This window comes from Fonsecaea erecta (genome assembly GCF_001651985.1).
Source record: "Fonsecaea erecta strain CBS 125763 chromosome Unknown Scaff3, whole genome shotgun sequence".
NCBI classification, from domain to species: domain Eukaryota; kingdom Fungi; phylum Ascomycota; class Eurotiomycetes; order Chaetothyriales; family Herpotrichiellaceae; genus Fonsecaea; species Fonsecaea erecta.
In genome coordinates, this window is record NW_017387246.1 from 2,645,378 (window position 1) to 2,660,527 (window position 15,150).

The window sequence follows — 15,150 nt, forward strand, 5'->3', positions numbered from 1 at the left end:
ACTGCTGAACCTCACATTATTTCACCCAAACTAAAACAAGCAAACAGTCTCTCGAGTCAGAATGTCTTACAACGATGACGGCGTACGATCAGGCTCGACCTTGAACAGGCTTTCCGCTGACATTCTATAGCAACGCGGCGGTGGCTACGGTGGCGATAACTATGTATGTCACCACTCCGCAAGCTCACTGAACTTTCACATTGACTGGAAGCTAGGGCTCAGGCGGACGTCAAGGAGGCGGCTTTGGCGACGACAACTACGGTGTATGCTTCTCACATCTGACACTCTGCCCTCGATACTTACACACCTTAGTCTTCCGGCCGACGCACTGGTGGCGGCCTAGGTGCCGATGACACCTACGGGGACTCCACTGTCACAGGAGGCAGAAGCACTGGCCAGGACAACGAATACGGTGCGCCATCGTCGAGTCCTACGGCAAGTTCATTGAACTAAACATTCATCCAGGCATGGGCAGTGGCAGGACTACCACACAAGATGCCGGTGGCTTTGGCGCAAGTGATGATACCTACGGCTCCGGAACCCGAGGTACCTCTGGTGGTTATGGAGGTGGTGGCCGCACTGGGGGCGGTTTAGGCACCGATGACACCTATGGAGATTCGACAACCACCGGCGGTCAAAGCACTGGCCGTGACAATGAATACGGTGAGTTTTGTCTGGAGCTTTCAGTACCGCGACCTAACCTCGTGTAAAAGGTTTGGGTAGTGGCAGAACCGGAGCTCAAGCATCTGGCGGCTACGGTGCAAGCGACGACAACTATAGCTCCGGCACCGGCACCGGCGGTGGCCGTGGCTTCGGAGATGATAGCATTGGTCGTCGCGGCGACGATTTCAGCGGTTCCGGCGGTTCTGGAGGCGGACTTGGTATGGCCCCCATGCATATGTCTGGATAGCATCTGACCTATCAAAGGCGCCGACGATACTTATGGCGACTCGACCCAGACGGGAGGCATTTCTACGGGCCGGGACAACGACTACGTGAGTACTACCCTGTGGCACGGACCGAGAAGGTCTCGAAACTAGGATTGACAGCTATATTTTCCAGGGCATGGGCTCCGGCCGCACCCAGGGCCAAGAGCAGGGCGGCTATGGCGGTGGCGGTTACGATGATGACACCTCGAGTGGCAAGAAAGATTCCACCATGGGTAAAGTGATGGAGAAGGCGGGCAGTATGTTCGGAAGCAGCAAGTTGGAGGAGAGAGGTGCCGAGAAGAGACGTGGTACTGGAAACGATGACTATTAGGTCGAGATAAGAAATGGTAGAGATGCTGGGATGGCATTGTCAACCATGCGAACTGGAGATGGAACGAGACACTATGAGTCGTGAACTGCTCGGCCAGTTGCGACATATCGCTCTATGACGAATGAGGAACATCGCACTCCGTTTGAGGCTATGCTTGATCCAAGATATCATGCCGCTCCCCGTTCGCTGCGTACACTTGCAGTAAATGTATGATAATGCCTTCAAAAACCAAGTCAAGCAGGATGGTTACCGGTTGTATCATCTCCGCTCCCACCCAACCACCCGAACCTCAACACCAGCCTTTTCGTCCTTCAGCCACATCTCCTTCCCAGCGCTGTCTGCCGGGGTCACCTGCTCTTCCTCCTCTTCACTCTCATCATCTTGTCCCGCCTTGGCATCCGCGATGCTTTGTTTCCGCCGCCCCATGTGCTGCGGCAGCTCGACGTCGTCTCCGATCCACTCCTGCACTTTGGCCTGCGGCACGTGCTTCCACTTGGCGGACTTGACGCCCGAATGCGGCGACGGGAGGAGGTCGGGGAAGAAGGTATCGCATTCAAAGTCGTCGTCGTCGTCGGCGGCGGTCGTGGCAGTAGTGGTAGTGGTGGTGGTGGCGGCAGTCCGGGGTACCTGCATGCGGCGGATCTGTGTCTGCAGGATCCTCACGTCAAAGTGCTTACCGCCCCCGTCGCCGCCGGTCTCGCCCTCAGTGTCCGTGCCCGTCTCACTCCCGGCCGGCGTCGTGGGCGTGTGCAGGTTGGCGGAAGACAGCGACAGGACCTGGCGGTAGATCTCGGCGCCGCCGATGCAGAAGATCTTGTGGATCGACAGGGACAGGGACAGCGACGGGTCGCGCGGTGCCGGGGCGGACGTGGGCGCGGTGTTGGCGCTGCTGCTGGTGGTGGCAGTGGGCGGGGGGATGTGGATCGGGGCTTGCGACGAGAGCAGGGAGAGTGTCGACGCAAGCGAGGGGGAGATGAGGATCGGGGATATCGACGTGGTGGTGGATGATAAAGATGGCGGCGGGACGAGGATCGTGCTCGGCCGTTTCTGGGAGGCTCTCTTGGACGTCGAGTTCAGCGTGATCCTCACAGTTGGCCTGGGCGGCGGGAGGGTGTGTAGCTCCCACTGCGACGACGACGACAACGACGACGCGGCGTCGGCTCCCTTGGTCGCGGACGCGGACTGGAGCTCCTGAAGGATCTTCCGGCCCAGCGCGTCAGAATCTGAACGCGTGATGATCACATTCAGTCTGCCCGCCAGCGGTCGGAATTTCGGGGGGATGCTCTCCCAGGTCTTGCGGCCCATGACCACGGCATTCAGCGTCCTCAGCCCCGTCGTCTGTGACGACGCAGAAGAAGACTCTGGCTGCTGCGACCCGGACTTGTTGGCGACGTTCGGGACGTGAGACGTGACGCTTTTGAAGAAGGCCATGTCGGCGCGGATGGGCGGCCAGGGCAACCTGCCCTGGAGCCCGATGCCCATGGGCGGATTCAGCGACGTCGCGACGATGACGTAGATGGGCTTGGGCCGGATGAAAATGGGCGTGACGATGGTGGTGGTGGTTTTGATGATGCGCTTCGCCGACGGCGAGAGCATGTCGGGATCTTCTTCTCCTTCCTCGCTGTCACTGTCACTGGCCTTGTCGAAGTTCGGGGGCAGCCTGGGCGTGGCGAGCTCCGTGGGCGACGGCGGGTCGGAGAGCGTGGTTGATGGCGGAGTCGGCACGGACATTATTATTATTGTCTCCTTTCCCTACTTCCAGCCGTCCTTAAACCTGAGTTCAGTGCGTTTGGTGTTTTTGTGTGTAGAGATTTCCTGAGGTTCGTCGTAATCGTCGAGGGATGCCTCGCTAGCTAATATTATTATATCGATATCCCGTCTTGGAAATGTCGATCGGTGTTTATCAATTCCCCCTTTGAGTTGCTCGGGTTCTTCGACGGGGTGAATGGAGAGAGAGATGGAGCTGGTAATGACTGTTTTTTTTTCCAAGCCGTCAAGTAATAGTCGGCCCCGATTCAACTCTCGGTCTGGTCTCTCCCTTTTCGTCTTGGTTCTTTTCTAGTTATATCCCCACCTCTGGTTGATCGAGGAAGATAAAGAAGAATAAGTGGCCGAGACAGAGAGACAGACAACGAAGTCAAGTGCGTCTGGTTTGAAGGGGAAATCACCCACAGGTGACGCGGTGATGTACACATACACACGCTCTCTCGCTTACTACCTACGCAGCGGCAGCCAGTGGGCAGGTTGGATACATGTATATGTATGTATATTGTACGTAACGTATGGTGTGGTTGGTATTGGTAAACCTGACTGTCTTTTTGTTACGGCCACCTCGTGATGTGTTGTGGTTTCAAGGGTTCAGCTATCATCGAGGTGGGCGATTCGAGATACGATGAACTTAATTACTTGGTAGATCGATCGAGATGACGATGGAGGAGGGCCTAGACTCTCCCATTCGCGACGACATGCCACCCCTCAAAATCCAAGATATGAAAAGGTTATCGCGCCAGAGGCCAGAGGCCAGAAGCCAGAGTCTGGACTAGCGGATATGCTGCTGGGCCTCCTGTGCCGCGCTGTGCTGGATCGAGCGCCGCCTGCGGCCTAGAACGCCCGGGATGGAGCCACCTATGGACAGCCTGCAGCCTGCCGGATAGGTCCCTAGGTAAGGTACAGGGAAGCCCCGACCGATGGTTGCAGGTGAGGGTTGGTTGGCAACTTATGTATGTACTTGGGCGCCTAGGCCGCAGTAGCAGAAAGGCAGGCAGCGCCAATTGGTGCCTAGGTATGTCTATACCTACTGAGTGGGCAATGTTGCTGCCCGAGCGGGGAAGGAGGATATATGTACTCGGTACTGTAGCAGTTTGATGAGTATTATAATGCTGGTACCTTCCCCTATGAGTAAGCCTGGAGCACCTGCATGTACCTACCTCTTGTAGGGAGAATGACACCTAGATTCTCAAGTACCTAACCTCTTTTTTACGTAGGACTTCGGGGGAATCGCCTCCCGGAAAGTAACTCACAGGCTAGCTGGGGTGTACTTGGATGACTAGGTGCTGTAGGCTCAGGGTCCATGTAGTTGGAATATGTACGAGGTACTTAGCTACAGATCGCTACGGAGTGCATACCATCTGTTGGCTGTTGCCCTCTTGCTAATCGCCATGGCTTTATGGATGAGGTGGCCCCCGGAAGGGATCCGATCGGTGACCTCTCCTCTCAAGCCAGCGAGTTGAGTTGCCCAAATATAGCTGATCAGCATTCTTGTCCTCGAGGTGTTTCCCGATCACAGGTGATGATGCCCAGAATCTGCACATACTAGGTCATGTTGTCTCTTGTGTGTGACACTCCCCATCTATCTCCTCCCAGGTCAAGAGAGGAGGGCATCTTGGTTCAAAACGTTGGCAAATAGTACCTTGTTCACCCCTCTCATATCGTAGATTTGAGTAATTGATGCTTAAGAGGGACAGGAGCTTCAAGGAGGGCCTTAATCCGGCGATGGCTTCGCTGTCCCTTTAATCTCGATATCCTGTGCTGGGGTACGCATGATGAGATTCGATCGTGTGAATACCATCCATTATTCTTTGCCCTCGGTCATGTCCAGCGTCGTCTCGTACTTCTCGAGAAACTTCTTGAACCCCTCTTCCACCAACTTGACGTCCTCTTCCATCTTCCTCCTTGCCGCCTCGTCCATGCCATTGGGATCCCGGCTTCGGTGGTCGCTTTTGAGGGTGTCCAACCCGCCAAAGAGCCAAATTTCCTTCATCGTCCGGGTCAACATCATGATCTCCTCTGCTGCACGGACGATTGCTGTCGATTCGACGTCGAGTTGAAACTGTTGAACGGCCGTGTCTGTCAGGGATGGCGGCACTGGAGCATTGCCCGTGCGTGCAGACGCCGCGGCAGTTTGTGCGGCCGTATCATCGAGAGCCACGGCGAGAATGTTCTCGAGCCTCTTGATCAGGGTGGTTGAGAGAGCCGTGATGCGGGCTGAGAGGGGTAGATGTCAGAATATCGTTTGTGATTACAGGCCACCATCGTCCACCGGACCAAGGCGTGGACAGGGATAATACGAGCCGGGGGGCCAATGACACCTGCCCAAGTGGCTGCGCATACATACATACCTTGTAAGAATTTGGCCGTGGGCACGGCGTCCGAGGCTGTCTCTCTTTTGGGAGTCGTCGATTCCATTCTGCCAAAGGTCCAGCTCCGCCCGCCCCAGCCTCGAAGTCTTCAGCCTCTCCACTCTATCAGCAGCTCTTCTCAGAAGTGCTCTCACTGTCTTTCTGCAGTCCCTCAGCAACCTCAACCGAGCGTCTTTGGGGCCGAAGGCGAGCCCTCGGACGCTGCAACTCGAACTCAGCCCTTCCTTTTGCCTGGACTTGCCCCGTTTTCTTGCTTCCACCCAGCTTCTCACAAGGGTAATCAAAGTCAAGCGCCAGGCAGGATCTCCTGCATTTCGCGGTCAAGGTGACACGAGAGCGTTGTCAGCTGGCGTCAGCGTCAAGCGCAGGGAACAGGAATTACGGTGACTCGATTGCGACATCGTCTTTACAGCGAAGCCATGTGATGGAGAAGGCGTACAGGGGACAAAGTTTTGGTGTGTCGCGCGTAATTCAAAAGTATTGTGCTTCACGATCATATGCTCCGCTGGAGTCAGGTACTACTGTGAAGCATACAAACCCCAGATAGCAACGCAGAAACCCACTTTCTTCTCACCGTCCACTTTCACTTCACATGATACCGTTTTTGATCTTGTTCAATCCAATACGACCCAGCAGATTGTTATATGCCTGGGGAGTCAATGGCCTTTTGGGAGAAATGTCTCATTGACCACCCCTCCCATAGCTTTCCCACTGTGCGCTATCTGGATCAGATGCCACGCAATGGGTGACATCCTCTCAAAGCCAAGCTTCCTCGTTGCTTCTTGGGTGCCCTTGGATTTTTTGGAGCCCCCAAAGGAAAGGTACGAGTAAGCTTGAGCCAAATTCTTACTACACGATACAGGCGAGCCTGAGTGGAGACGACTCACGACTTTGCTGCCATTTTTCGGAACCTCGGGATCGTCGAAGGCGCTGCCACGCTGCTGGGCGGCGATGGCGTGGTCTTTGCCACAGGCCGATAAATTTAGAATCGAGAGTCGCCTATCCTGATTCGATCAGCCCTTCGAAGCCACACCTTGTCTCAGAAGGAATTCTCCGCAGCCATACGCACCATGCCACTTTCTGCCATCGACCCAAGGCACCGACGGCTATGCGCTCAGATGTCAGTATACAGAATACAGTTGCTCCATCGCCCCAGCAGGCGGGACTTCCCTGACGTCAAATCCAGTACTCGGAATACTCGGTGTTGTGGATCGGATTGCACAATTTTCACCACACACTGGAATCGAGTGGAAGAAGACTGACAGACTGATCCACCGTTCCTGAGACATTGCCCATGGGTGCCGTGGGTGCCTACGAAGACGACCACGACTTGCGAACCCTTCTACCCGTCCTTTATCCATATTGAGTACTTGGCTCGACGAGGTATGGACAAATAAGAGCAACAAAATGCCCTCGCTAAAGGACAGGAGCGGGTACACCGATGTAAAGTGACCAATGCTTTGCCACAGTCAGACTCAGGCCAAATCCACCACTCCTCGTACCCATACTTCGCCTCCCAACAACCACTCGCCAAACTCACGAACGGTTGCCGCAACTGACACATCGAGGCATATACTCACCCACGTATTATGACCTGGCGGCCTTAAACTGCCCCAGTAGGATCCCCGGCCACCGATTCTCTCTCATGGCACTGGAGACATACAACTTTTTTCGGCCTCCACGTGGTGGGGAATTTGACCCAACGTGCACCTTTCAGCCGGGTTAGCCTTTCCCTTCGATGGGATGTTACCCTGCTGCGCCCTCAAGGTGTTGGATGCCGATCGAGTAGGTCACCTATATGAGTCGCGGCAACTATCGTGGAAGGTAGGTATAAGAAAGAGGTATTTGCCCGCATCTCTCCGTTTGCATCTTCCATCTCCTACCAAGTCCTCCCGTCATTCGCTGTCTTTCCATTCTGTTATACACACATTCGTTCTTCTCGCCCACCATGGCCAAACCAATCGTTCTATTTTCTTTGCTCGCTCCCGCTCTCTCAGCGGTCCTGCCTCGCAGCCAAGAGAGCTCATGGAATGACTGGTCCTCGTCGAGCACGACGACCGTCGCGCCCACGACCACGACCACCCCCACCCCCAGCTCCGTTTGGAACGACTGGAGTTCGAGCACAACTGTCGTCTCCACGACTCCGACACCTTCTACCACTTGGGCTGACTGGAGTTCGAAATCCAGCACTACCACCCCTGCCACGAGCAGCTCTGGCTGGAACGATTGGAGCTCGTCTTCGTCTGCAACAACCCCCAGCACTACCTCTACCAAGGGCTGGAATGACTGGACGAGCACTTCTTCCACCACTCTGAGCACAACCACCACCACGAGCAAGGGCTGGAATGACTGGACGAGCTCGTCGACCACCACTCCTAGCACCACCTCTACCAAGGGCTGGAATGACTGGACCTCGTCGTCCACCTGGACAACGTCGACTCCCAGCACGACCTCAACATCTAGCAAGGGATGGAACGACTGGACTTCCTCGTCTACCACCACAACCAGCCCCAGCGGATGGAACGACTGGACCTCGTCTTCCACCACAACGAGCCCCAGCGGATGGAACGACTGGACCTCGTCTTCGACCTGGACCACCTCAACTCCCAGCACCACTTCCACCAAGGGCTGGAATGACTGGACGAGTACTTCTTCCACCATTCTGAGCACAACCACCACCACGAGCAAGGGCTGGAATGACTGGACGAGCTCGTCGACCACCACTCCTAGTACCAGCTCTACCAAAGGCTGGAACGACTGGACGTCGTCATCCACCACGACCACCCCAGTCACAACCACAAGCAAGGGCTGGAATGACTGGACGTCATCAACCACGACCACGACCCCTTATACCACTCCAGTGACGACCTCCAAGGGCTGGAACGACTGGACGTCGTCAACCACCACGACCACGACTCCTTACACCACCCCAGTCACGACCTCCAAGGGCTGGAATGACTGGACTTCGTCTTCTGTCGCGCCGATCTATTCTTCTTCCTCCCAGGCTTGGGGTGACTGGTCCAGCGCTCCCGCGCCTCAACATTCTCAATCTGCCGGATGGAATGATTGGCACTCGACTACCACCACGACCACGAGCACTTGCACTCCCTCCACCGTGTACGTCACGCTTCCCGCCTCGACGGTCTATGTTACCGAGACCGCCACCGTGACCGATACGACCACCGCCACCGTGACCAGCTGCTCGGCTACCACCACCACCTCGGGTTGGTCTGACTGGCAGAGCAAGAGCTACGGCTCGGCCCCCAGCCACAGCTCGGGATGGAAGAATTAGATCTAAGCAGGAAAAATCCAATCCAGTCCGCATCAGTCTCCCTCATCAATCGCGCGGCAGCCGTGAAGAAGAGTAAGAAGATTGAGCAATCAAAAAAATTGAAGTTGATATGAAAAAAAATGAGAGGATTGTCAAAACAGTGACATTGACCGAGGAGGGGAGGATTAATTCATTGATTTAATGAGAAAGAAGAAGATCGCGCACATGTGCACTTAACGGGAACTACGAAACTCCGGGCATTGGGCCGGGGGGGGGGACTATGGGTGTTTTTTCTGTCTCTCAAAATAGTTACCACGTCGCTCCTTAGACTTGAATTTTAATGTTTACTTTATATATCCTTTGTCTGCTTTGTCTTCTTGCCTTCAAGTCGCATTCAAATTCTACATATAGTTTCACACACACCCATACACACACCCATACACACACACCCATACACATATAAGTGAGATGTGATGGAAGGAGACAAGAAGAATTAGATAGAATGTCTTCCTCTCTCCCCGTCACTTCACCCGTATCGTACGTATATGGTCATCTTCTGGACAAATAATGTCCTCACCACCATTATTCTCGCTCTCTCGCTCTCTCTCGTGCATTTCGCGGCGTGCTGTAGTATGTAATCTAATATAATATAGTATAATATACCCTACACACAACACATACCGTACTCGCTGGTGGTGGTGTGGTGGTGGTGTAGAATAGATTGATATGCTTATATACTTATATGCTTAATTTGCTTATATATATGCGCTCCCGTATTTACCTCGTATATGCATGCGTCTCGTATCTGCACACACACACACACACACACACACACACACACACACGTATATCATCCGTCTATTTCGACCCTCCCTCCCTCCTTCCCGGCGGGAAGGAAGAACAGACTTATCGATAGGGTGTGGCGTACATACATACATACACAAATACGAACATAAATACCCTGGCTGGATGGATTTCATTATTACCCACCAATCCACCCACGAGCACCGGTTGTTCCCCGATGAGGATGATGATGATGATCATCAAATCAGATAAATACCAGTCCGTCAATCACTCAGACCGTCAAGCTCAGGCATTGCAAGGTGGTTATTTATGGTCGTCCGTCTATACGTGCATGCAGTATGTGAGATATACACGCATCACACCTATCAACGAACAAACTAGTGTTGGAGGACTCTGGAGGTCTGTGTACATGAGGCGGATGAAACTCGACCGACCATTGATTGATTGAACCGCGTCCGTGGCATGGACAGACGCCCCTCCCTCTCCTGGCAGCCTCGCCCTGTGTGCGCGCCCCGACTGTCGGGAAAGCTGAAGGATGAAAGAGAAAGACGGACGCTCTTCAGCAGGAAACATCGCCCTAGGTAAAATCGTACATTCACTATATAATCTTTCAAGTGTCCCCAGCTCCCAATGCGCCCCAGCAGCCGCCAAGTCATCTAGACCGACGAAAATACGATGTCACCGATCCGGTCAACATCCTCCTCGTCTGTTTCCCTTCAGTTGGGGAACGCCTTGGATTCATAAAGCCCGTTTGGAGTTGGTCCATACAATTCGATTTGCTTGAGCAAACCGTGATTTCAGAAAGAGTGCCACCTGTTTGCCTCTTGTTTATCCAGATACCTTGACTGGGTCCCATGGCGGCGTCGCAGGCTCCAGGCCTCCCGTGAAGATGAGGGACGAGCGCATACTCCATATCCAATTGACGTCCAGCTCCGACCAGCCCGCTCTCGCATATCTCCCATCAATCCTTGTATTAGCACAACGATGACCTATTCCACCCAGCTCACCTGGTGAGAAGTCAAACCAGCCTTCCCTCGGGTGCAACGTAGATTGCGCTGAAACGCTCACTGACAGAACACAAGACATCCTGTGGGTCGAGTCCGACGCCATCGAGAAACAAAACAGAAGATTTGACACTCGGAAACACAAGGAACCATCCATTGCAAGAAACGCCATTCAAAATATCCACCCATTTTGAAACACCAGTGTAGAACCCCAAGAAGTCGTTGGCTCCGTAATCGGGGAGCTCCTCTATCATTCATGCCCGAAATTGGATTTGCGCCACGTGGCGTCTTATGCACATTCGGGACGACGCACTTGCTGAGCCAAGATCGCTCAGGACAGGAGATCCTGCTCTTCCTCTATCCTCCATTGACACCATCAGCTCTCCCAGCCGTATTGAAATCGCTCCTTTCCATGGCAAAAGGTAAAAGGTCGTCATCGTCGAAGCGGTTTTCTGGCCGACTCCCACTACTTCTACCTCGCCACGGTGCGCTGCCACTGCTGCCTCCGGGATCAATGCTGGCTCGTCTTCCACCCGTGCTTGCCGTCGACCCTTGAGGAGGCGTGACTCGTCGGCCGATACCATTTCTGCTGCTAACTTGGTTACGGAAAATGTTGGCGGAGGATCGTCCCGAGGCAGAATCAGAGGCGCCGTCATCGTTCGTGAGGGCCGTTGCAAGGCCAGAATGACGATGAACTTGGGACAATCGTCGAGGTGACCCGATGGGCGTTGGTCGGTTTGGCCCCTGGCCCTCGCCGGCAGCTCCATCCGCGAGATCCTGAGCGGACTCCCGGCGATGTCCCCGACGATCAGCTCCCATGCTGGCACTTCGCATCCCATAGAGATCACCAATGTCTTCGTCGGAGCTCAACGGTCTGCGCTGAGCAGAACTTGACCGCTGGTACGACGGAAATGGTCTGGGAGAGCTGGGAATATCGATGGCAGGTACATTGGAGGTTGACTGAGCGTGTGCAGTCTCCTCTGTCGCAGCCTCAGAGGGTGAAGGTGGCTCCTCGGGGGCCAAACGATGGGGCTCGTCGGCATCATCGTGACTGTAAGCAGCACTCAGTCGGGACGGAGCAAAGGGGGTGTGCGGCGTATGAGGTGAAATTGGTTTGCCAGGAGAAGAAGAGGTCGAGATAGAAGTTCCCGCTACCATCGGAGGTACCCCGGATATTTGTCGACTGGACGAAGCGTACGATCTATGCATCATTAGTGATGAAGACATGGAATCCGACAACGCAGTGTTGGAATCTCGCATTCTGTGATATCGATTCAATGCCGCAGCGGTTCTCCTGGTACTTGCTTCGGCAGCAGTGGGAGTGGTTGGAGTTAGGAGGTCCCTTTGCTGTTCCAGCATCTTCAGGAAAGTGGAGATATTCTCACCGTCGTCATCTGCCATCGAGCCTGAGCTTCCACCTCCCGGCCCCTTCTGTCATCAATCCCGAACCAGGTTGTGCGGAAGAGGTGGCGCTTGCTTTTCCACTGCTTGTCTGGTCTTCGTCTGTTCGTATGGTCGTACCTCCTGAAGAAAGCCGCGCACGCCTGTGGCTGAAACTGCTGCTATATCTCGTGACTGGCGCGGGTTTGGGAGAACTCGAGGTTGAGGAGGCGATAGCATTGTCCGAGGCAAGAGAACCAGCTCGTCGGCCGGCCAGAGTGAGAGGAGCCGCTGCGGAGGGAGAAATGCCCTCTTCCGTCAACGAGCCTAGCACAGGAAGTCGAGCAGAATAAGTTCTTGGCGAACTGGCCATAGGAGAGGCGCCAAGAGGAGATGCTGACAAAGTAGGTGTCTTGAACGGTTGGACGGAGAATGAAGTTGAACTTCGTCGGCCGGCTGCTGCAGCTCTGAGAGAGTTTCGCGAGTTTTGGCCTGCTGCAGGGGAGGGCACCGCTGGCCTGGCCGGTTCCGGAGTTGGAGGAGAGCTCGCATTGAAATCTTGAGCGTTTCGTAAAGCAGAGATAGGGTCGGTCCCTGTAGCGATACCCGCCTGGTGGAAACTTGTCAGGCTTCCATATGCGTGACCCAGCTCTGCCTGTTCCAGTAGTCTCTGTCGTCTGTCTGCAGGTAAGGATCCGATCTCTGTCCGCGGCGCCTTCTCACTCGGTAGTGACGGCCGGAATAGCTCGTCATCTGCGCCCAAGAACCGCGAGCTCAACAGCTCCTCCGAGTCGTCTATCCGGAAGTCACAGTTCTGGCGGTAATCGACCTTGACGGAAAAGGGTCCAGCAGGTGAATCGGTCACGCCGAAATCGTACGATAACAAGACGCCTGAGTTGCTGTCGAAAAGTCGCGTGCCTAGATTGTCGGAGCGGGACAAACTCCGCATTTGAGAGCCGTCCACCAACCTATAACCCAGTTTCAAGGCCATGTGGGAGCGACCCTTGCCAATTTTCCTCGACAATTTCCAAGCTGGAAGGAAATTGCTATAGGTGTAGAGGGATCGGAAGAAAACGATGCTCTTTTTGTAGACCAGCGGCAGGACCATGGCGAGGTCGGCAGGGATGGGAGCCTTCGGTTCGCCGAGTTCAATGGTCCACCGCTCGAGGATGACTTCGTCAATGTCCCCCATTCGGCGCAGACTTCCGCGCGAAGCACTGCGGGCAGACATCAAGGTATTCATGACATCCCACCGCTTGCCATCTTCGTCCACGATGACCAACCGCTGTCCTTGCTGCAAGGACTCGGTGCTCAGGAATACCTCGATGACCAACGGAGGAGGTCTGTTGTACTCGACATCACAGGTCTTCCACCTCTTGATATCGTCTTTGTACTCATCCGTCTCTTCAATGTCTATGTTGAACCACCGGTTCACTCTCTTGTCGTTCGTCTTCTGCGAGTATGCCGGGGCCAGTTCGACTCGAGACTGGAGGATGATTAAGGCGGACTTGGTGTGGAAGTTCTGGATGACCTGGTTAAGCCTCTGCATTTGGACGCCGGGGTTGTCCGCCGGTTGATCTTGACGGGCAGAGGCAAAGTCCTCGGAGGAATTGGAGCCTTGGGTGAGAGGAGAGTTTGTTCGGAGAGCGTGGACGTCTCGATCTCTCGGGTTATTTGTACGGCTGGGGTTTGTTTGCTCAGAGGTTGCGGGGGAGGCTGTGGGAGGCGGCGGTCGAGGGTGTTGATGCATATTGGGTCAAACAAGATGTTGAACGTAAAGGATTGCTGGTGTATTCACTTTCGACTGCCTGGCTTAACGTTGTAGTTGTAGGGGTGAGTTGGGACTGATCCGTATTCGATAGCCATCCATTGCTTTTTCATTGATGTGATATCCACAAAACGTCTTCAGCGGTACCGGGGGGGGGAAGGAGTGGATAGCGGTCAAGGCATCTGGGACTTTGACGAGCAAGGCTGATGGACGGGGGATAAAAGAGCAGACTAGGTCGACGAAGGGGCCATTGTGGCGTCGGGACCGTGAAAAGCGATAAGTGGGATGGAAATGGTCAGCGGAGGTCGAGGTGCTCCCTGTTCACAAAGGTCTCGAGTCGTGGGCATATGACGGAAGCCGCATGTGATTGGGGGTGTCGCACGGGCTGGCGGCGCGAGGTACTGGTTACTTTTCGGCCAGGGTCAGATGGGGTCAGGCGATGAAGGATAGGACGCAAGGTGAACAGGCAACAATGAGTCGGGAGCTAGGTTGAGGTGGAGAAGGACTGCGGACGAGAAGGAGATGGGAGAAAGGAAGGAGAAGAGATAAGTACTGGAAGAGTCATCGAATGTCGGGAAAAATGTATATCGAGGGCGGATGGCCAGCAGGAGAAGCAGCAGCAGCAGCAGCACAAGCACAAGCCGTAGCAGCAGGTTTCACGCATCATGCGGTTCTGTTCTGGGGGTGGGCGGGTCAGTAGTGGGCGGTGGGCACAGGGACTGGGCGGGAGCTGGGAGCTGTTGAACCAAACGAGTTTAGTACCTGACTAACTGTACGATCTCTTGGCCCTGCCGTGGGCTGCGCCTAACTTGCCCTGCGGTGACGGTGACTGCGGTGACTGAGCGTGGTGCCTGCGGTGGTCACTAGGCTGGGCTGGACTGGCCGGTGAACGAAAACGCCTACGCAACGGCTGCGTTGGTACCTACTGTAGGTCCCTACAGTATGTAGCTCGGTAGGTAAGGTGCAAGCTGGGAGAAGGGCACACTCCTCTCACTCTCTTCTCCTTCTCTCTTCTTCACCTCCATCTACTGTCTTACATCCCTCTTCATCACCGCTTTTGTTGTTCGTCCACCACTCGCCAGCTATCATATGTCCCCCATATGCACGACCCTGGGTTACGCCTGCATCGCCTGCATCGTACCTTAATCCCTGTGGATGGAACCCCCATCCAAGTGCGCCCCATAGGCTGCTTTATTTTGACTGACATGCATCTTGTGTCGTGCCGCCGTGCCGCCGTGCCCGTCTGGCGATTGAAATGCTCCCACGCACACACACACACACCTCCGCCATGTCGACATTTCGGCGGCCACATGTCGGTTTAGGTCGTCATTGTCGTCAACGTCCCTTCCATCGACCACCGTCATTTCTTCCCGCCACACGCAGAAGCATTCCTTTGCCCTCGTGCCCCGCGTCTGTTGGCGACACCTCAACCCAATCGATCTACGAACCATATTAACCCACATCGACCCGAATCCGCCCGTGGCAACGCCATCTTTTGCTTCCCCGTCGGTGCCGTGGCACTAG

General features: G+C 54.8%; 5 protein-coding genes across 5 annotated transcripts; 2 read left to right on the forward strand and 3 right to left on the reverse strand.

The window, feature by feature from the left end:
• Positions 1-61: 61 nt before the first annotated feature.
• AYL99_04206 (hypothetical protein) lies at positions 62-1,260 on the forward strand (the record flags this gene model as incomplete). Its single annotated transcript, XM_018835720.1, has 8 exons — positions 62-82; positions 131-163; positions 216-263; positions 313-412; positions 466-663; positions 714-881; positions 928-995; positions 1,063-1,260. 8 exons carry the CDS (start codon positions 62-64, stop codon positions 1,258-1,260), a joined length of 834 nt encoding a protein of 277 aa, XP_018695370.1.
• Positions 1,261-1,518: 258 nt separating this feature from the next.
• Positions 1,519-2,991, reverse strand: AYL99_04207 (hypothetical protein; the record flags this gene model as incomplete). The annotated part of the gene is made up of 1 exon (XM_018835721.1): positions 1,519-2,991. The coding sequence occupies one exon, from the start codon at positions 2,989-2,991 to the stop codon at positions 1,519-1,521; it is 1,473 nt and encodes a 490-aa protein (XP_018695371.1).
• Positions 2,992-4,831: 1,840 nt separating this feature from the next.
• On the reverse strand, positions 4,832-5,445 carry AYL99_04208 (hypothetical protein; the record flags this gene model as incomplete). Its single annotated transcript, XM_018835722.1, has 2 exons — positions 4,832-5,244; positions 5,379-5,445. The coding sequence occupies 2 exons, from the start codon at positions 5,443-5,445 to the stop codon at positions 4,832-4,834; spliced, it is 480 nt and encodes a 159-aa protein (XP_018695372.1).
• Positions 5,446-7,347: 1,902 nt separating this feature from the next.
• Positions 7,348-8,691, forward strand: AYL99_04209 (hypothetical protein; the record flags this gene model as incomplete). The annotated part of the gene is made up of 1 exon (XM_018835723.1): positions 7,348-8,691. The coding sequence occupies one exon, from the start codon at positions 7,348-7,350 to the stop codon at positions 8,689-8,691; it is 1,344 nt and encodes a 447-aa protein (XP_018695373.1).
• A 2,144-nt stretch (positions 8,692-10,835) lies between these two features.
• AYL99_04210 (hypothetical protein) lies at positions 10,836-13,608 on the reverse strand (the record flags this gene model as incomplete). The annotated part of the gene is made up of 2 exons (XM_018835724.1): positions 10,836-11,872; positions 11,928-13,608. 2 exons carry the CDS (start codon positions 13,606-13,608, stop codon positions 10,836-10,838), a joined length of 2,718 nt encoding a protein of 905 aa, XP_018695374.1.
• Positions 13,609-15,150: the final 1,542 nt, after the last annotated feature.